This window comes from Centruroides sculpturatus, unplaced genomic scaffold (assembly GCF_000671375.1).
Source record: "Centruroides sculpturatus isolate CEXI.00-Female unplaced genomic scaffold, Cexi_2.0 scaffold286, whole genome shotgun sequence".
In the NCBI taxonomy this organism is placed as follows: Eukaryota; Metazoa; Arthropoda; class Arachnida; order Scorpiones; family Buthidae; genus Centruroides; species Centruroides sculpturatus.
In genome coordinates, this window is record NW_019384581.1 from 57,022 (window position 1) to 80,548 (window position 23,527).

The following is a 23,527-nucleotide window of genomic DNA, read 5'->3' on the forward strand; positions in this document are numbered from 1 at the left end:
AGTGAGAACTGCTTGCCTATCATTTTAGTTGAAAATACAAGAAGTTTTATTCCAAGCAAGCATCGCAAGCCCGCTTGGTTAATTTCTGCTGCTTGCTTGGAATAAAATTTCTTGTATTTTATATTAAAATGATAGGCAAGCAATTCTGTTAAAAGCACTGGCACTGAACGTTTCGCTTCATGCAGTCTATTTTGCAATTTTTTTAAAATGATGTCAATCCCGAAAATCCCGGGATTAGGAAAACTTAATCCCGAAAATTTTGGGACTGAAAAGTGGTCGGGATCCCGGGATCCCGATTTTCGAGATCCCGGGATCAAATCCTCTAATTACAATTCATGTTTTTCTCAACCACCAATTGGGGACTGTATTGGGAGAAAATATGTATATTGACAGGAAAATTATTAGCCAAGCAAAGAGAACGTTACAGTACCTATTGAAAACACCTTGTACTCAATTAATAGATTGTTTTAATTGATTGTACTTTGTATTTGTGCAGCGAATTTAGAAGTTTAATTTTAAGAACTTCGTTTATAAATTCGACATTTTATACTTAATTTTTAATTAAGATTTATTTAAAGGAAAATTTTAATATAAATTCAATGTCACAATATATTTTTCTGCATTTCCTCGTAGAGGATTTATAACAAAACGTATTAATTAATCGTTTCAAAAAAGAATTTTTATCAGTTTTTGAAATTTTATGATTATTAGGCAAATTTTCATACGCTAAAACCACCAACGGTAAATATAACCGCTAATATTAAACCAAGGTTTAAAAATTTCTTTTAATGACAGTCAGTTTTTCTTAGCTTGAAATTGTCTAATTTTTTTATATTATTTCTTATGAATCAAATTCACTAATTTAAATATTAAATAGTAGATTATCAATATGTAAAGAAAGAAATGTCTTGTTAGGAGTAAAGTAATTCGGAAATTAACATAGATGCAAAAGAAATAGCTAGTTAAAGTAGTGTTTGCTTTTGGCTTCTGCTTAAGTATATATTTAGGACATGATATATTTTTTTATTCTAAATAGAGACGCTTAATGCCAGTAGTTTGTTGTTTTAAGTAATAATAAAATCTGTTGATTGATATTAAAATTGAATTAAATTATAATTTATATAACGAAATTGGATTATAGTATCTGTGTACAGAAGTTAATATATTTTGCTGATAAGTTACACAGTTAATAACGTGTTAAAATGACAAAAATTTTGCCAATCAATCATATATGTTTATAGGAAATTTGTAAGTTGTGATTGATTAATTACGATAATTTTAAATGTCTTTTTTGCAAAAATAGATAAATGTTTCCATCACTGTTTACTAATTTATCTCATCGAGAAGTTCATATAGGATGTGGGAGGATGGAAAGTATTTTTGGCATTTTGCGTTAGTCTTTGTATTTCTTCCAGTTATATAAAATTATTAAAATGTAGCAGTTTTTTTTAGAATAAATTGAAATATTTATTTACTTCTCTAATCAAATAAAACCAACTGTGAAAAAATGACTATGATATATTTAATACAGAAAGGATTCTTTTATGATATAAAATGTTGAAAATGTATAAGCATCATTTCTATTGTCATAAAAGGAAATGTTGCACAATACTTTTTTCCTTGAAATAGCTGTGTATTTATACAACCCTGAAATTATCTATAAAAATTCTGGGGTCGTATTTTAACATATAATCGATTCGAAAACAACAAAGAATTTATTTAAAAATTCATCATCATTTATTAAATATATAATCGCTTAATATTTTAATCGGAAATCAAATTTAATGAGATTAAATTCCATTTATAATATTTAGATACTTTTTAGGTAAAGTTCACTGCTGATTTGCTAAATTTAGTTGGCCTCGCTAGTTGCAATAGTTTTCAAATTTCGCCAGCCGCCCACTTTAACGCCTAAGTTTTAAAGTGTTTCATAATATAATTTTATTAACAAAAGCCCACGGAATAGTTTAACCGGCATCGATAATCGCATCGTCGATTTAAAAATATACGAGCAGTTACTCATCTTTCGCTTTTAAATATTACAAAAACTTTTATTATTATTATTTTTTTTTTAACCGATTAAAATAGCATTGAATGAACAAGTTCCGGCGTAGTTTTTCCCCCTCAAACAAGTTAATTTAAAAAAAAGGAAAGTCTGTGTATACGCGGTCGACTGCGAAAAGGAAATTCCGCAGCTGGAAAATCTGACGACGTGATCGATCATCACTATTAAGCTGCTTTTCGTTACTCTTCGAGGCCGTGCGTTATTTGGATATTTCGATTGATCGTAGGTCTAATATCGTTAATAGTTTAAATTATTGTTTTTTTTACACATTATATTTAAAAACACCATCTGAAAATAAATTCGAAGATCAGGTGTTGAGAGGAGAAAACATTTCGGAACTCAATCCAAGTGGAGTGACACATACCGACTATTAGGTTTGTGTGGTAATGAGGTAATTCGTTATCAAGGTCGCTGACCTTTTTACTAAGGCTACGTAATCATTCTAATTTTATAGATTTATCGGAAAAAAATCCTCCATAAAGTATTTTGTCGTTCGATGATAGCATATGGGCTTTCTTAAAATACTTTGCTGCCTTGAAGTTACGCTGCTATTTCTGGTAAAAGTGCTTCTTCTTTAGCAGAATACACGACCTTACACACATTCAGGTCGATCTGTTAGTCTTTTAAAACTTAACCTTACATTCGTAAAATTATACATCCGTTTCCAGTAACAGGTTGATGTCGGACATATTTATAAAATATATAAGTAGCTTTTTTTTTTAATGTAAACATTAATGTACAGGTAGACTCTGTGTTAATATAAACTCCGTTTTATACATTGTTTTTCCATTTGGTGACAGTAGAAACAGGCAATTTATCAGTACTATTCTCATCTCGAACGTCAGTCTCGTGACGTAATTATGAATGAGCCAACGTCATAGACGTTTTATTTTTTCGTTAATGGTTAAGAATAATTTTGTTTTATTTTAAGTGCTAAAAATTCTCTTGTGTATATTTTTACCAAAATATCTTTCATTAATAAATGATCGGGCGTATATTTAAACTAGTTTAGTTTATTCTGTAGTATCCATTAATGGAATATTTTAACTTTGAGAATTTCAAGAATTATTATTTTGGTTAAATAAAATAAAAATGATAAATTTTCGTTTTAATTTTAATTAAAATATACGAATTTAAAATATATATATATTTTAAATTCGTATAATTAAAATTATATATCTGACTTTAATATTATAAAATTTTTAAATGTTATTTGATGTGTATGCCAACTTTTATCTTTCCAGTTAATGCTTTCTTGGAAGAACATTATTGACTTTTAATACACTAACTTCCTAGACCACATGTATCTCTTTATACAGGAAAGACTCATTAAATCGAACTTGGATAGTTTGAAATCCCATTTGTTCGTAACCGTATTTTTGTCTCAACCGGGGATATAGAGAGTTGTTTGTTAAGGAATTCGGTTAGTTCGAAATAGATTTACTTCGTAATTCGAAATGAAAATTTCGTCCGAACTGTGATATGCATATGTTAATTGTTTTGTTTAGATTGAAGTGTCTCCATTCTATAAGAGAACAATAGACCAAGAACAGCTCTAATCTGGTCAGTATAGCTTTGCTTTTACAGTAACCCATTTTTGGATGTCACCTTACCTATAGACTATCCTTTTTTTCACTTATCTCATAAAACAAACATAAAATATGGGTTTTGAGATTGCAAGATTGGGCTACAAGTAGTAGATTGAAATATTTGTAAGGCTTGAGGTTTAGGCTAATACATTTGGATGACTTACTATTTTTTGAGCCACTTTAAAAATAATGGCCTACATTTTTGAGGCATTCTGCTTTACTTTTATAAAATCTATCTGGCAACCTGTGAGGTTCTCACCAGACACCTGCTGTTTACTTTCACATTTATATTATTATAATTTTTAATTAATGAAAATAGTGTTCTGTACATGTCACCATATTCTGTTCACTTAATAAATTACATCAGTTACATGACATTTGACGTATTATACAGATAAAGGTAAATCTCAGATAATGTGAAGTTGCTATTATTTTGTCCCTCGAATTCTGAACTNAAAATTATAATTAAATAAAATTAAATTATACTATACTTTAGTAAAACAAAGTATTTGCATGACATCAAATCCACAAAATTACAAGTAGAAGAAAATGAATACAGAAAAACATAAGCAGACAGCAGTGAGTACGTTGTAGATTCCATGCAGAACTGCAAGATAATAGATAAAATCCACGAAATCAAAGTGAGATAAAATTAAGTAATATTACATCTAAATAAGACTAAGTACTCGCATTATACATCAGTTCCACAGGACTACATACAGAAAAAACAAATACAGAATAATGTTAATAAACCGCAGTAAATACAATGTAGATTCCATACAGAACCTTGTAATTGTGGATAAAATGCACAAAACTTACAATTAAATAAAATTAATAACACTATAACAAGAAAAAACAATGTATTCATACAACAATAAATTGCACGTGTGAAATAGTAATTACAAAGCTAACACGATAAGTAGACAGTCTTTAAGTCAAAGTCAGTGTTAGCAGTAAATTAGTTGCTTGTGATCTGATTGATCTTTTTTGCAAGTCTTTTAAAGGCAGAGAATATCTCTTGGTTGGTCCAGATGTTTGAGAGGTGGCACGGCCAAGCTATGTTCAATTCCTGCAAGAGGAGCCACAGTTCAGTTCTTTCTATTTCAGTCATCACAAATCAAAAATGTAGTTTTGAGATCCATCTGCAATAATACAGGTTGGGCACTGATCTGATGTTCTGTTTAAAAATCTGGCAAGGTATGCAGCAAATTTTTCGTGATTTGTAAATAATTGAGTTATTTACAAATCAATTATTTTCAGATCAGGAGTAAACCATTTTATTTTAAAGAAGCTTTTTAAGTCAGGGACAAATTGAAACGTGATACTTTCGTTACTATCATTCCAACAATGTTGCCAATGGTTAATAGCTTCCTCCCATAATAAGCGTCGCAAAGTGATATGACTGATTTTATCATAGGAAAAAGGAATTGTGGAGTTTAGTGCTGCAGCCTTTGCAAGAGAGTCAGCCCTCTCATTGCCTGTGAGTCCCTGATAGGATCTAACCCAAGAAATACTGATATTACATGTTGAGTTTCTGATTGAATTTCTTATTTTCACTGCCAAAGGATGAAGCTTAGTGCTACAGATAACATTAAGGGCAGAGAGTGAATCTGTGTAGATTTGAATATCATAATGTGATAAATTATCATTAACCCAATCAATGGCCTTTTGAATCGCCAAAAGTTCTGATTGGAAAACAGTACAGTTCGTATGGAGACAATAAACCTGATTGTGTATCTCTAATTGTTTGTCGAAAACCACAAAGCTACTTCCCACTTTACCATAAATTTTAGAACCATCTGTAAATACAGTGATATCCGAATTTGAATAATGGTCAAGTATATTCAAAGTGGGAATATCTGGGGATACAGTGTTACAAAAAGGATAAAATTGTTCACATTCATCAGGTGTTATTGTTATTGATCCTGCTTGGATTGAATCTCCCCATTTAAGTTGTTGTATTTTCTTCTTACACAAAATTTCTATATCAATAGGTAACTTAGGTGCAATTACTTGGAGACTATTATTACTTGTGGTATGGAAGGCTTTTGTCAATAAAAGGAGTGTACGTCTTTGAGAGGATACTAACTTTCTCTTTGTATGTACTTTATTTACTGTGCATCCCCAAGTACCGCATCCATATGTGGTAACTGGGAGAAAGATACTGTCATAAACAGTGGAGAGAGCTTTGGATGAAATCCCCCAATCTTTTTTTGGCCACTTGTGAGAATGCTTGTATAATGAGGCTGGTTTGATTTGTTACATATTTGATATGTTTTTTCCAGGAAAGTCTGAAATCCAGTATAACACCTAGATATTTTAGTGTTACTAGTATTATATTTATTATAGTATTATGGTTTTACCATTCATCTTCAGTAAAGGAGGTCTTGAGTAAAGGTTGCCTTTTCTAGGTTTATTAAATACAATAGCCTTTGTTTTGGTTGTGTTAAAATGAAGTTTGTTTTATTCCCCATTCATATATACAGGCCAACATTAAATTACCCCTATTTTCAAGATCTGCTCTTGATCTTCCACCAAGAAGCAGCAATGCATCGTCTGCATAAGCGGTACAATGAGTTTGGCCAAAGTCTTCCCTCAGGAAAGAATCAAACATAATATTCCAAAGCAGGGGTCCACAAACCAGACCCCTGCGGACAACCTCTTGAGATGTCCTTGTGTACCTCATGTTTGACTGTATTGGAAAATTGCCTTTCTATTCTTAAAGTAATCAAGCAGGAGTTTTAACAAATTACGGGGGCAGCTGATTCTTCGTAGTTGCTGAGTCACTAGGGGCCACCAGGCACTATGAAATGCCTTTGATATGTCAAGGCTGACCCCTAGGACATATTTATTTTCTTGTAGGATACGATAAATATTCTGGACTGTGTTATCTATAGTGTCCTCAGCTGATCTCTGAGGACGAAAACCATATTGTATATCACTGAATTTACTTGAGTTTTCTATGTACCAAGTTAATCTGACAGTAATGAGTTTTTCAAGTACTTTACCCAAAATTGGTAACAGTGAAATAGGTCTAGAGTCAGCTGATCCCCGCTTGGGTATGGAGACGACTCTTGCTTGTTTCCAGGCCCTAGGAAAAATGGCATGTCGTAAACAGTTATTAAATAAATTTATAAAATGATGTGGAATCAGGTTCCAAAGATTGATGGCTATTTCCGTTGTAATTTCATCCAAGCCTGGGGCTTTGTTTTCCCATTGTCAGGAAAGCTCTATCAATCTCTCTATCTGTAAAAGGTTGAATATCCTTAGTATCCTCCAGTATATCCTGTTCCAGTCGAGTCTGATGTTGCCACTCTGAATCAGAAGAAGGGCCATCTTCAGGGCAGTAAATATCTAGTTGCGTGGTCATTGCCTGAATTAACGAAGGAGGTTCATTTTCAAAGTTGCAATCAGTTATAATCTTTGTCTTACGAAGTTTATTACAACACATTTTTGTCAAATAACCCCATGGGTTAGTTGAGGTTCTTGTACAAAAGTTGCACCAACTGTGCATTTTTTCCTCCTTGATTGTATTTTTATAAATTCTCTGGCTAGCAAGGTAGTTTTCTTTATGCTGATTTCTTGCATTAAAATCTCTATATCTTTGATAAATTTTCCTTAATCTTTTTGTTGTTCTTCGTAAATTGCTCAGCTCTGCTGTCCACCATGGGACGCTTTTCCTAGTCACAACCTTTTTTGGAATAAAAGTCTCACAAGCATTTGAAATAAGTTCTATGTTAATGTCAATTTGATTTCTAGAATCCACGGGATCTTCCAAATAGCTAAAAGTAAGGTTGTTCTTGAGAAATTCCTTCATTTATGTCCAGGCAGCCCTATTTAGAGCATACTTACATTGAGGAGTAGAGATCAAGGTGTGATTATCCTCAGTACCAGTTAGGTCAAAGGCAATGTAATCATGGTCACTTAATGTTTCATCAGGAAGTACCCTCCAGTTTTCAATCCTAGTATAGTAACCAGCACTACAAAAAGCCATGTCAATCCATGAGCTACCTCTTGCAGAATTAAATGTGGGGGGTGAAAAGGGATTATTCAGGATCAACAGATCATTATATGCCAAGAATTCTTCAAGAAGATGGCCCTGTCTGTCCAAATTATCCCCTCTCCAAGCAGGGGAATGTGCATTGAAATCCCCTGCCATAATTATATGAATCTCTTGAAAAGCTTCGACTATTCTTTGTAAATCATCGATAAAACTTTTAGTGTCAACTCCTCCCAGGAAATAAACGTTCAGAATAATGATTCTTTCTTCTTGAATCATAATCTCTGAGACAATGATATTTTCATTACTATATTTCTCATGATAAAGTATTGATAAACTAGTAATCGGCATGAGGGTATTGGCCCAAGGGAATTGATTTGTTCCTTTAAGGATAGGGCAGAAGGTGGGGAGGCATGATGGAATGTTTTTACGACAATATGGTTCTTGTATCAGTGCCAAATCATAATATTTTAACTGCTTACTGAGCAAAGAAGTAGCCGAGATACTTCTTTCTAAATTGCACTGCAGAATACTTAAATAAATCTTACTCTCCCGATCCATAATCAGTTCTTAGAAAAATAAGAGATTTAATTTGCTGATATACTCGACATGTACTATCTCGAGCATTGTGCTTGCAATTTTTTGTTTTATCTTGATGGCAATTACAACATATGGGATCCTCTTTTTTATGTGGACAATCTTTGTAAGGGTGGTCCTTCATACATTGACTGCACATATATACAGACTGCAGACAGTCTTTCGCGGAATGGTTAAACTGGCAGCATTTATAACACTGCAGGACCAGACTAAAGTCCGCTATCCTGCAGCGCAACCATTCTATATTTATCTTACCTAATTTCAAGAGTGACTTCCATAGAAGAGGGGACACCTCCACCACCCAATTCTTATATGTAGTCTCTTTTTTCCCCAGCTGAAATTTGATGCAGAATTGCTTAAGAAATTCCTCTTCAGTGTATGTTTGTTCTATCAATTTATTTTGAATATAGATTTGATGAGGAAGGTCCTCCCTAGGAATGTCCGTATGGACAGAGAATAGCACCATGTGAGGTAATCTTTTCTTGGGTTTGCATGTAATAAGATCTGGGATATTTTCTTTAATGCTTTCCTCTAGTTTTGCGGCATCATCACAGCCACCTCGCTCCATAGTGATTCCCCCATCCACTTATCTTGCATAGATTGTCAATCCCAATATGTAAATCAGATGATCTTATCTTGGTCTGCATTAATTTTCTCACGGCATCGCTATTATTATTTTCTTTATTTTTACTGTATGCCAGTAAAACTTCTCTTGATGAAGCAGATGTGACAACCTCGTGTTGTTCCTGCAATTGCCTTCCCTGTTTTACCACTGAACTGTACAAAGGTGCAGGGAGAACATGATGAGAGACCTTGTGCTCAACGTCATCAAGTTTCTTTATTATCATTTGTTGTGTATCGTTACATTTTTCCATCGAAGTAAACAATGAGTCCAACATTCAGTAATGCCTTTTCAGCAAGCCTAATCATATTTGTAAATTGATCAGTTATAAAATTAACATGCTATTTTGTGCTAAAATGCCCTTTAGGGTTGTCAGCTGCATATCTTTTAATTTTGTCTAAAGTTTTATTAGATTTATCCAAGAACTCCTCAATATGTGAAGTCATTGTAGAAGAAAGTTAATAATTCACTATATAGACTCTAATAGTCCAATAATATTATAAATGATGTAAATAAAATCCTTATGAAGAGCCGATTTCAGAAATATATAACGGTCTATATTTATATTAATAATTAATTAAGAAATAGCCAATTTCCAGTAATTAACCTATAATGTTCAGAGCAAAAGCTCAATGACTGTTACCATAACAACTTAAGAAAAGTTGAAATGTTGATTTTGGAATGCATACGAGAATGGCCATAAATCAAAAACTAGTGGATCGATTTTAATAAAAATTTCAACTTAGCTTACTAAAAGGGGGTAGAAAGAAGTACCCAGGTATCTTTCCAAAATATCAGACCGGAAGCCCGCAATTTGAGTTTGATGACCAACCAGAAGTAACATGAAAAAATAGTGATAAAATGTCTAAAAATGTACCTATAACCACGAAATTTTGTAACACAAGTCACAAAACTAAGGCAGTAATGATGCTGTAGCAAATTTCGGTTAAACGGCACTCCAATTTTGGAAAAATGGTTCGGGTGGAAAATAGCTATTTTTGAAAAATTTTTATCAAGATGGGTCCTACTTGATATAATCTTGTGTATCCAGTTTTCCGACGTCCAAAATTCACAAAAACTACAAACTTGTACTTGAATTACGCACAAAATCACAGAAGAATGTAAGAGCACATTTGATAGCAGCTTATCACAACCAAATCTCCATCCATTCTGGTTTTATACTCAACATAATTTTGGACAATCAGCTTTTTTATTAATGAAGTAACTTACTTATATATTTAGTATCCGAAAAAGCATTACAGAATAAAATGCCATTCAGAAATTCTTGAAAAGACTGTCAATGAAGAAATAGAATTCAATGAAGACCATAAGAAAACTAATATCAAGGATGTTGATTTGCATGTTAGCATATGCTTTTCAGGAAATGCTTTTATCAATGCTTGTAAGGTCATGGAGAAAACTATAATCTGATGTTAAAAATTAAACTGCAATCTAGACAAAGAGCCATACACTAAAGATATGACAGATCATTGCTCTGCTTAGTAATTTGAAACAGTGGAATTCAAAGAGACATTAATAAGTGGCTTGTTAACAATATTGTAGAGAATGAGGTGTTAACAGATGATGAAATCGTTTAAGCAGTTAGTCAAGAAGTATCAGAACAACAATCAGAGAACTCAGAAGCTATAAGCAAATTGCTCTAGCGATATGTAATTAATGTCTGTTCTGAAGCAGGTTTAAAACTACAAAGTCTTTCTCTACCAAATATGATGATAGAAATGCCAGCAAAAACTTTTGTACAACAGTCCATAGAGCCGGGCCATAGAGAAGTGGAATATCTTGTTGCAGCCAAAAATTTTGATAACCCTGTTTTGAATTGTACAGTACCTTGAGATCCTCATTCATGCTGATGGTTAACAGCTCATCTTGCAAAATTTTATTTGGTTCTGTACTAGTAGTTTATGGCTTTATCATCCAGTCTGGTATTTCCAATGATAGATTTAAAACCTAGGTTTGAAGATATTCTAAGTGTAGAGCCTCCAGTCGTTGACATACTGCAAGATGGTTTTTTCTTGGATTGTGCCTATCTTAAATAAGTTGAGGAACTGTGAAAGCTCAGATCTTGCAATATTTTATTTAAAAAACATTAATCTGGCAACAAAAGCCGATATGACCGATTTTGCTTTGATGAGATTCAAATTATCTCCTTGCAGTTGTAAATTAACATTATTAAATTTGCCAAATAAGTCTGTTAAATAAGCAATATCTGCAATATCTGTTTTATTCTTAAATAAATTTTCTTCAAACTGGAATAATTCTAAAAACTCTAAAACAGATTGGTGAGATTTTTTTGCACTATTCCAAACGTTTTGAAAGCCAGCAAACTTCAGTATGAAGAACCAATCAATAGAAATCTTTGTTGCTTTCCTTGCATAATTGAGCGAACAGTCTAATGTTCAAAGTGTTACTTCAAATTTTGTTCACAGCTGTTATAACAAACTGAAGCGATTGATACAATTTGTTGCTAAGGTTCTTGGCTACTAAATGTTGCCTATGGATTATGCAGTGAACTGCAAGCACTTCAGGTACATGTTGTTTCAAGTAACTTACCGTGTTTCCCCGAAAATAAGACATCCTCTGAAAATAAGATCTACCATAGGTTTTGCTGAATTGCTAAATATAAGGCCTCCCCCAAAAGTAAGACCTAGCAAAGTTTTTTTACTCATAACGGTCATCGACAGATGGTTGAAAGTGGCTGTTGGCTTTTTGAAAGTACAGCGACTGATTGGTCAGCAGACAATCACGCCACACGGCATGATTTGCATAAAACTATGGCTTGGGAATCACAGATTTGCATAATGTTATGGCTGGTGATGGCTAATTGGTCGGCCGAGAATCACGTCACATGACATTTGCATAGTGCTATGGTTCAGTAAGCACTAATTGGTCGTCGAGCCCGATGTCGGCGCTATAAAAAAGCGACAGTTCGACACAACCGGATATACTTCACTCTCGTCTAAGTTCGACTTGGGAATTTTTTTGTTCAATACTAAATGTGGATTCTTCTTCATGGAAAAAATAAGACATTCCCTGAAAATAAGACCTAGCGCCTTTTTTGTAGCAAAAATTAATATAAGACACTGTCTTATTTTCGGGGAAGCACGGTATGAAACCACAATAACGCCCAACCATAGCTGGTGCTCTATCTATTGCAGCAGATATTATATTTGTCAATGGAATTGCCTTTATCTTGAAAAATAGCTCCATTAAATTAAAAATCAATTCACTTTTGTTGTCAGTTTCTAAAGTTCTAGCGAAAAGCAGCTCTTCATGCATTTCCTGATCTTGAATAAAGCAAATGTATGCCATCAACAAAGCTTCATTGCCAAGTAATGTGGACTTGTTCAATTGGAGGAAGAAAAGTTTTTTGCAAATGATTACACAAACAGTTTTCCATGTTGCAACTGATTTCGTCAATATGTCTTTGAAATGTGTTATTGCTCAAAGGAATCCCTTTTTATAACATATTGTGCAGGTTTGTGGAGTACAGTACCTCTGCGACAGCCATTAGAATCAGTTTCTTCCCTATAGTGTGTGGCTCATCAGACTTCGCGATTAGTAAGGATATGTTATATGATGCCCTTAATCCATCATCATTTTGTTTTGATGATGATACAAACATATTATCTATTGTAGTTCTCGTCAGAATTTTATCTTTAAGTAATTGAAAGTATGATAAATCTTTTTCTTTTTTGTCAGGGTGAATTCTGTTCAAGTGATCTGATAGTTTTGATGGTTTCATAGCATTGTTGCTAAAGACTTTTTTGCATATGAGGCACATTGGTAAATGTTTGTTTGATAATAACAGAACAAATCCTAGCTTCAAATAATCCAAACAGTACTGTCTGTGTTTCTTTTTTGGTTCGGTCATATTATTATCTGAAGAAATAATAACTTTTATTAACAATTTTGACAGACTCTGTGATAAAAAAAAGTATGTACTTGAAACAGAAGATTTTTGTTGAAATCCGAATAAATAAACTGTGTCCTCTGATTTTATTTTTCGTAGTGCTACTCCTCAATAAATAATTATATTCAAAGTTCAAATCACAAATAAGTACATTTTGTCACATCAATTGAACCAATTTATAGTATTTTATGAAAGCATGACCTTACAAGGCTGATAGATTCTGCTAGTATCAAATATTGTCTCGTCCCACTGCAAGCAAGTGGGGACATGCAGCGGTTTTTTCATGTCTGCACTAGCTTTGATACATTCGATAAGACAATGCACAGACTTGTTTGTGCTACATGTATTTTCCTGCATTCTTACGTGTGACTCTTTTGGGGAAGCATGGTATGAAACCACAATAATGCCCAACCACAGCTGGTGCTCCATCTGTTGCAGCAGATATTATATTTGTCAATGGAATTGCCTTTATGTTGAAAAATAGCCCCATTAAATTAAAAATCAATTCACTTTTGTTGTCAGTTTCTAAAGTTCTAGCGAAAAGCAGCTCTTCATTTTATCTTTTCGTTTGCAAGTTTGGTATGTAATGTGTTTTAATTAGGTACCTGTTGGATTCATAGATTTTTTTGAAGTAACAAACAAATAGCAGTAGTAAGGGAATCTATTTTTACTGTCGTCGATCCCCAAATTTTTTTATTGAAACTATTGACCCTAGGGGATCAATATTGACCACTTTGGGAACTTTTTATCTAATCGATCACAAATTGTAGATATACTGAATTTTCATGTTAAAAAAAAAGTGTAGTTTCTACTTCAACAAGTATAGGCACTAGTCACACAGATTTTCAAGATTCAAAAATTTAAACCATCTTTTGAAAACAAAACAGCAAGAAAAATTTAAATATAGTTTAGTGAAATCAATAGAGCAGATCGCTTCAAATTAAAAACATTGTATTTTTGGTAACAACTTCAGAAATAATTTAAATAAAAATAGTAATTTTAAATATAAAACAAAATATACAGTTTTTAAGGAAATTATATCAGAGTTTCAAGCCTGTTAAAATGTAGCAAATTTTATCTTGAGTAAACTGTTTCCTGAGAGTTGAGAAACTTATTGTAACCTTTTGTTGNTATAATTTTTAATTAATGAAAATAGTGTTCTGTACATGTCACCATATTCTGTTCACTTAATAAATTACATCAGTTACATGACATTTGACGTATTATACAGATAAAGGTAAATCTCAGATAATGTGAAGTTGCTATTATTTTGTCCCTCGAATTCTGAACTAACATGGATTTCCTGTATTACATTTTTTTGGCTGACATTTTTATAAGGAAAATTATATTTATAAATATATGTTATTGTGATATCTGTTTCAGTATTGGCAATATTGAGATGTGCACACTTTTTATTGATTGTGCATTTTCTTGTGATTTTGATATGTAGTATTTTTTAACAAAATGATGCATGAAATAAGTTGCATTCCAAATACAATTGGTAGAATGTCAAAGCCACCAAAAAAATGTACTGAGAGTCTGTAAAGAGAGTGCATTTCAAATGTTGCTGATGCTGATAGAGGCATCACAGGGTCATATTATACCAATATTTTGTAAAACAGAAATTTATAGATGTGTGTTGCAATTTATTACTTGTATTTATTGTAAACTTTTATCCCAACTTTTTTCTAACAAATTCCTTTATTTCTGTGTATTATTTCTCTACTGTATAATAAATAATGTAATGTTTATGACACAGAATGCAGATACTATTCATATTCCTACAACTGTTTAACAACTTACTGTTTGGTGATCAGAACATAATTTAAACATTTTACATCCCAGTGTGATAGTTCTGTACTTGCATATAGATGTAATTTATTTTGTTTTGGTTAGGTTTTGGAAATTACTTGGGAATTTTGGGTTTATGTAATGCATCTTACTTTTTCCCATTCAAAATAAGGAGAAATAGTCCTCTGGTTAATATTTTCCCACAGATTTGTTTTTCAGGAATAGATTACATCCATTTAAGTAGGGGGATGCCTGTATATCTAGTAGAATTTTGTGGTCATCAACTTATTTTTATTATTTCCTTCAAGTACGGTTTTCTCTAATTTAATTTCCTTTATAATGAAAGTATAAAAGAAAAATTGCTTTGGAACATTTTTCAAAAGAAAGGTTCATCAACCTTTGGAATCCATTGGCCACAATACCACATTAATGGTTTTATTTTGAAGTAGACCAAAGATATTTATTTAAATTATAAAAGGCTGCCAGAGCTGGAAAAAAGAATATTGTTTAATTTTAATTAGATTCTCTTTATTATTTTATTTAGATAGATGATAAAACTAAGCTTTTACATTGTAGTTACTTCAATGTAAAGATTAATTAACTAGAAACAAAAATATTACTTAATATAAAATTGTACAGTTATTTCACATTTTAGTCAGAAAAATGTTATTGCATTTATCCTTTCTTAATACAAATTTTGAGATTGTAGTTCTTGAGCAAACTTTTAGACATCCAGTTTTAATTATGATGAACAAATTCATAAGATAGCATGAAGTAAGCCATCAACTGAATTTTTTTTTTATATTATTTGTAACTGAAAATATTTTGCTTGTATATATGTGTACTTTATTATACTGTTTATTAATCCATTATAATTTTGTGGTAAGTATTAATATAAAAAAATGTTGAATATTTTTTACTGAAAATTTATTTTTAGGTTTGCATTATGCTGTAATTTTAGAATTTCCACTTACAAATGAGTTGGAATATTATTGGTGTTTGTATTAAATGGATTTTAAAATATTCTTGTATCATCATTATTTATTTGGCAATAATTATTAAATTTTGTTAAAAATTCATTTTGTAAATTTTTAATAGCATGAATGACTATATTTTTTTATAACTATCCAATGAATAGAAAAAACAAATTTATATGCTGGAAAATGATGCAAAACATTTTTATTTATTTTTATTAAAAATAGTTTGGCTTCTAAAAATTTCAAATCTGAATACAAATCAGGTAATAACTTGTCCTTTGTTGTTTATAGTAAAATTATTTAAGGACAGTACACTCATATCTGTTCAACAAGAGACATAATCTGCTTTTTTATCTGATAGATTACATATGATACTCCTATTTTTCAAAGTTTACTATATCAGTTTGAACTTTATCAGTGGTCAACTTCTTGTTTTCCATCATAAAAAATGTTTCTTCATTCTAGTAAAAAAAAAATTCTTAGTACCACACTTCTATTCAACTATCTCATTACCATAAATTAAATACCTAAACCAGATTTATCAGGCTACTAGTCAAATAATATAGTTAAACATAGGCAGTTAGGCCACTATCTCAAATCAATATTAATAATAAAAAATTTTTTCTAAATTACTTAATTTATTTAAAATCTTTCTGATAGCTATAAATAAAAAAGAGTTGGTAGGCTGATAGTGATTTATAGAATTAATTTTTTTCACATCAGAATAGTCATTGTTATGAACAAAATAAATACAAGTTACCAATGTTGAGATTTATAAAGAAATCTCATCTAATCCTGAAATAAAGTTTATAAAAAAGTTTAAAACTTTAATGAAATAGAGATGTTATGATTGATTGATACTAAGAATAAACTATTTTCATTTGAAATTGTAAATTATTTTGCAGAATTGCACTGATGAAATTAATTCATATTTGTTACAAATTTTACAGATTAGTGACTATTTTGATTAATATTCTATTATTTTGTAATAAAATAATTAAAAAGAAAGATAAATAAACATGAAATTTTAATTCTGTTAAATTATTTTTCATTTAAGTTTCTTTTCTACTCATATATTACTTGAATTACTATTTATTGTGCCATTAACAATGATGATCATTTTTTGTATTTATTTAGAATAGTAGAATACTTTGATAATACTTTTTAATTTTTTAAATTTTATTTTTAATAATAAATAATTTTTTAATTTCAATCTTTTTTTTTTTTTTTTTTCAGAGAATGGCAAAATAAGCTATTACTAGGAAAGGGGCAGTTGTCCCTATTAAAACAATAGTAAGTATAATTTCTAATAGCATGACAAAAAAGATTTAAGTTGATACAGTAAATATCTGTAACTGTTACAATATTTCTTAATATATTTTTGATTTTTACACAATTATAAAATAATTATTTTCTATGGAAAAATCTACTGAGGCTTAACCCAATAGCTACTTTTAATTTTCTCAAATAATTGTTTAAATTTATTTTAAACAATAATTTTTACAATACTGAAGTACATAGTGTAAAAAAATTTGATATAGAATAATTTAATTTCAATATTACTGATTAATGTTCTACATTGATACTAGAAGAAACAAATCATGGGCAAACTCTAACATATATTTTAAATAATATAACCTGTTGTTATAAAACTTTAAAAAGGCACTAATCTATGTATATAAATGAGGATGTTTGTTTGTTCGCTACAAACTCCTAGGTTGTTCAACCAATTGCTATGAAACTCAGCAGTTACGTTCAAATACTACTAAATTAGATCATGTCATATATCCCATCCCAAATTATTGATTGGATTTTTATATATCAATTAATTTCTGTCTGCATTTAAAGGATATAGGGTTAATGTGGGTAAATATGAGACAATTTTCAAAACTTTTGTAACATTTGTTAAGATCGGTATTTTACAAAGAGAAATATAACAACAAGGTGTACAGATGATGTTAAAATCTAATGGAATATTCATTTTTTTTTTTTTTTTTTTTTATGTATGAGAAATGTTGAGNTATAATAACAAATATTTTTACTATGATACAGCAAACTAAAGTATAAAGTAAAAAAGTTTCATGCAAATTAATGATTTGATGAATAAAATCTGGTGTGTTGCATTTTTTTTTTAATCTTATTTTGAAATGTACAAAACTCAGACAAAAGATGATATATGCAATGAAAACAACTAGCAGCTGAAAGCTGTGTTTATATACTACATACAAATGTCTAATTAAATATCCATGTCTTTTGCAGACATATAAAGAGCTAAAGTTAATTGAACTCACAGAAAAGTTTTTGTGCCTATTTTTGTAGTGTTTCTTAAAAATGAAAAAGACTCAATGAAACCATATAACTTTTCTGAATGAAAATAAATGACTATATTAAAAAGCACTAAATAAACTTTATTTTGTATTAGTGCAGGACGGATCAGATATAGATTAAGTCAAATTTCACAACTGTCTCATATTTTTCCATTTTTTGGAATGTTTTATATTTACCCACATTGATTCTAATTTAAAAAAATATATTATTATATTCACTGAATTACTGCAATATGATATAGTGTGAAATAGATACACCATTAGACCATTATTGCAATGGGTAGCACATAAGACTTGCCTGTGTTGAGTATAGTAGTGTTTTGCCCCTGTACATTATACTTTTCCTGTTATCAATAGAGTTGTCAGTCATCTGTCTAACTCCATTTGGGGGAATTTTGAATTGAAGTAATGTTTACTTTCGTTCCAAACTGGAAGTTTGTGTATAGTTAATCTGGGCCTTCTGCCATAAGCTTTCCTCATCTGGTCTTGACTTTCATCTATCTAACTCCTTTCTCAAGTTTAAGGAAGGAAGGCAGGTCCGACAGGATGACAGAATTTATAGATCAATAATTTTTCTATAAATGCAATATTTATGAGAATATACTTCCCACATTGTTTATATAATTTACCACCAAAATTTAAAACACTTTGTTATAGCATTTGTACAATATATTTTTATTTAAACAAGTTTTATATGAATTTTTTCGGATATTAATGTTAGCAACTTCAATCACATGCAGGGCCATCACAACCTGTCTAACACGGATTACTTTTCAATTATTAATAGTAGTCTGATATTAATTAGTAGTCGTTGACCATCCTCTCTTCTAGGAGGAAGGAAGTCAACGACTACTTTTGGTTGAATTAATTCAATCCCTTTCTGCAACAGTCCCTTCTTTCTATCGGACCAACAGTATGATGATATTCAAATAGGAAAATTACATAATACATCATATTTTGTGTTCACTGGTAACCTTGTAAGTGGTTTTTGAGGGTGCCAAGTTCAAATATTTGGCCTGTTTGTTGCAAAATGTGGTTGGCAGATTACCATTTGATATTTAGCCATGAATGGTTTAGTTTCTTAGAGTTAACATTAGAAAAGAAAATATATCTTCAATTTTTCAGATATTATTATAAATTCCTATCTATCTGACCATTGAATTTGTGCCATTTCATACCATTCAAGTATTGCAATAAATGTGACAATAGTAGGTTGAAATAACCAAACTCTAATGTTCGTTATATAAATCAAATACTATAACATAACCTTTGTAAATATCAAATACTATAAGGGTTAAAAGTAAGAAATAATCTTAATATCAAATATCAAATTATCATATTATATATTATAATATCAAATTATATATATCAAATATTATAAGGGTTAAAAGTAAGAAATAATCTTAATCTTTGCTGTTATTTTTTGCCTGAGCAATCTCAATCTCACCGAGTTCATCTGCTAGTTAAATTATAAATTAAATCATTGATTATTTGGAAACAAAATCACAGTTAGACCAAACTAATTCAATTCTTCAATATTTGGTAATAGTTAGAAAATTAACCAATCTCTATTTTGTAATTCTTAAATTACATTTTGTGTATGTTGATAATTGACATATTATCATAAACATATTTATTAATGTAAAATGTTTTGGAGATTTATTTTTCTGTTTTCAGTAGAGGATTGTATTGATCAATAATGAAAATTGTACAATATTGTTTTATAAGTTGATTGATGTTTACAATATTTTAAAATTATTTTATTAATTTTTTAAGAATTACTGTGCTGTGTTTTTTATATATTTATTTAGTTTATGTACAGATCAATGGGGGCATAGCCCAAAATGCATCTCTGTTGAAAATAATAAAGATGACTTTCTTTTAAAAAGTAGTTTTTCTTGTATGATAGATTCATAAAGATAATATCTAATTCTTACAGAACTAATGAAAAGATAGTTAAAAATTATCATCAAATAATAAATGTAGAACATTGTGTTAGTTATAGAATAATTTATTATTTTGATTTTTGAAATTTTTAAAATAATAATAAACATTAATATAAACTATTTTCTTAAAAAATTTTAACTAAAAACTTTTTCTTATTACAGAAAAATAAAACTATAAAACTAAGTATAGCTTTTATAACCTTGACTGCTTTGATCATACATATTTAAATCTTAATTTTTTTAATATAAACTTATTATATTAATTTTTTTAATTAAAACATATCAAATTTATGAAAGTAATTTTAAAATATTTTTAAAAATTTAACATAATTCTCTGAAAGACAAATTTGATAATTTGAAACTGTGAAAACAAATTTTATCATATCTGCTTTGTTATGATTATCTTTTGTATTGTCAAATATTTGTTTTAGTGGACATCATCATACAACTTGTAGAGAAAAGTGTTTGTTTATGCCAAAGCAAAGTATTCAAATCTTGTAACAAAGAAAGATGCCCATTTACTTTTTCATATAATACAAATTAATTTTTATTCTACAATGTTAAAGTATTCCTCATTTTATTATGTATAATATATTATATACATTTTATATCTCATTATTGATTTTTTTTTATTACAGAAAAGTTTTTATTTAAAAAAACAAATACAAAAGTTTAAAGAGCTGTTATACTCATTAATAACTTATTAAAAATTTATGGTTTCCAAATTTTTTGATGTTATATGATACATGAATTAAAACAATTTTTAAAGTTATCCTGATATTGTGACAATTATCCGAATAAAGAAATTAAAAGTAAATATTATTCTTAGTTTGTTTAGTTTTATTTATTACATTAAACAAATTTGTTTTTATTGTGTAAAAACTAGAATGAAGAAAAAAGTTTTAACTATTAAAACTTTTCCTCTCTCATTTTCAGTCTTTATCATTAAACTTGAAAGCTATTTTCTACACAATATAATTAAATTTGATTCTAATATAAAAGAAAAAAATTTAATTTTACTAAAACATTAGTGACGACAATAATTATATTTTCAAAAGAAATGGTCAAACTTGAATTTTACAAAAAATATATATATAATTCTTCTAAAAAAATTATAAATTCATTAAAAGATTTAAAAATTTCTTATCTTTAATATATTTATGATATTTCATTTAATTTCAAAGTATATCCTGATCAGTAAAATTCAAATTGTATATTTGATGTTTTATCAGTTTGTTTGAACTTTGTTAGATAAATTATCTGAAGTATTTTACAATATTTCATATCTTCAATATAAGACGATGGAACAAAGTCTGAAGAAAACAAATTGAACTTTATAAATGGTTATTAGTCATCAGTTCATTAATTTAAATTACATTTTAAAATCATAAATAAATAAGACACTTTCATTTAAGTTAAAATATCAGTAATTAAATTATTAAATCTTTAAAAAATAATTTATTGTATTTTAAAATATAAATATTCTTTAAAAAGAAAAAGTTACAAATCAAACATTTATATAAATCAAGATGATAAAGTCTACATTTATCAAAATTAGTTTAAGAAGAGAGAGTAATATGACCAGTTTAAAATAGTAGTAAAAATGGTTTATTTTAGACATAAATACTCATTCACTTTTGAACATAATCACCATTTAGTGATGCATTTTTGTGCAAAAAGCTTTTTTATTTTTTCTTGATATATTCCTACACAATTTGAACTTCAGTATGTGATGAAAAGCATTTATCTTTCAACACCTTTTTTAGTTTTGGGAACAATTAGAAGTCTGGTGATACAATATTTGGGCTGTAAGGAGGGTGCAGAATAATTGTAACTTCGGATTCTTAAATGTTTTTTTACTGCATTAATGTAATGCAAGATATTTTTTTCTGATTTTATTCTGCAAATCTGTTTCTTGAGTATTAGTAAGGTTTTACAATACATTACCAAATCAAGAACCTCCATGAATTTTGACAGACACACAACATACATAACTTTCCAACACCAAACATTTGATCACTGTTTTGTATGGAATGAGGGATTCTGCTAATACAGACTTAGACACCCATGGCTACTGATTAAGTAGTGATGATTGTGTTTCTGTCCTACACTTTGTAGAATGCTGTGGTAGTAGTAACCTTACTTATTAATCAAATCTTTGTAATAAATTATCTTCAAAAACATTCTCTTGATATTTTTTTTACTGAGAAATGATTATTGAATTTTGTTAATTAATTTTAACAATTGGTTAATTACTGTTTTATGTGATAAAATGCTTTTAGTTCTAGGGTGTTATTATTTATTACATTAAGTAATAGATCCAGGAACAGCAAAGAATAAACAGTTAATTCTATTAAAGATGTAATTGATTGAATTTAATAACTATTTCCTATTTAAACAGAACTGTCTACAATATGGAGACAATCTTTAATTTATTAAACATCAACATTGACATAATTTAACCAATGATAAATTTGAAAAATAAATATTACTTATATTTAGATTGACAATTCCAAAGAATGAATGATTGTCTGGGCCTTGGTTAAATCAAAACCAAGATCTAAATATTTAGCAAGGCCCAAACAATCATTCATTCTTTGGAGTTGTATAATAAATATTACATCTAAAATCACTAAATGTTTGTTTAATTAAACAAAAGACATCAATAAAATAATATGTTTGAATAAGAAATGTTAGAAATTTTTACTTAAAATTACTTTATAATCAATCTGATTTTTAAAAAAAATGCAGTTTTAATGTTAAATCTTATTTTTTCTTAAATTCATTACTATAATTTTTTAAAATTTATTTTAAAATTTTATGTACTGTCCAACTGCTTTAAATAACAAATAATTTATAAGTATTTTATATTAATAATAATAATGTACTGTACTTGTTAGTTAATTGTTAAAGTCTAACAGTATATTTTTATTCTGAAGCTGTCCTATTTGCTGGTTTTAGAATCTTAATTTAATCTAGCAAACCAGTTTATACATAACAAATTACTCAGATTTTTATGAGATAAATATAAATAGAAAAATACAGTTAATGTTTTTCAAAAGTTACAGGCCTAGTTTATTTTAAACTTTAAGTAAGCAGTAATCAAATCTGAAATATTGTGAAGTGTAAACTTAATAAACATGAATTGATTTCTATAAATTTAAAAGAAAAAAAACTTGTGAGAATCTACAGGGGTTTCTCTAGTAGATCATATTACCATAATATTGTGCAGATAACCTGTATTTGAAAGGAAATGCAGATTATAAGTCAACTTTAAATTCCAGTCATGAGTTAAATTTGATTCACACTATACAATTGGTCATTGACAGGCAACCAACCCACTGGACTGACAAATACTGTAACTGCTCATACATTTGTGAGAAATGACACCAAGTTTTTAACTACAGTGTACTTGATTCATTTTGATAAATTAAGATTTAATTTTTTAATTTAATAAATTTTTATTTTCAAAGTTCTGAACCATACATTAATAGAGGAATTAAATAGAATCAAATAGCATTAGAATCCTATCTGCTTCTGTTTTTCAAAAATTTTTGGTAAAGGATTTTCCCATGTTAAAAATTTAATGCTTTTTCTATCTGCTGGATATTATATGCATAACCAAAGAGGTTACAATCAACCTTATCATTAGTATAAGTTAAGATAGTGGTCTAACCACCTA

At 29.3% G+C, this 23,527-nt stretch overlaps 2 protein-coding genes and 1 pseudogene across 8 annotated transcripts in view; 1 reads left to right on the plus strand and 2 right to left on the minus strand.

Annotated features, from left to right (window-relative positions):
- LOC111624462 (mitogen-activated protein kinase kinase kinase 7-interacting protein 3 homolog) overlaps nucleotides 1–23,527 on the plus strand; it is a 96,839-nt gene that overhangs the window by 36,404 nt on the left and 36,908 nt on the right. For 4 of the 7 annotated variants that reach the window (XM_023367297.1, XM_023367303.1, XM_023367298.1 and 1 more), the window contains one exon: nucleotides 16,809–16,865. The gene's annotated coding sequence lies outside the window, so the exon portion shown is untranslated. Of the gene's footprint in view, nucleotides 1–1,861; nucleotides 2,288–15,224; nucleotides 15,370–16,808; nucleotides 16,866–20,522; nucleotides 20,658–23,527 lie in introns of those variants that run through there. The other 3 variants (XM_023367299.1, XM_023367300.1, XM_023367302.1) reach the window with 3 other exon arrangements.
- LOC111624459 lies at nucleotides 7,472–8,215 on the minus strand. The gene has a single exon (XM_023367294.1). The coding sequence runs from the start codon at nucleotides 8,213–8,215 to the stop codon at nucleotides 7,472–7,474; it is 744 nt and encodes a 247-aa protein (XP_023223062.1).
- On the minus strand, nucleotides 10,497–11,512 carry LOC111624465 (annotated as a pseudogene).

What these genes read in the sequence shown, in the direction of transcription:
- LOC111624459 (XM_023367294.1), bottom strand. Translation starts at nt 8,215, where the DNA reads ATGGATCGGGAGAGTAAGATTTATTTAAGTATTCTGCAGTGCAATTTA.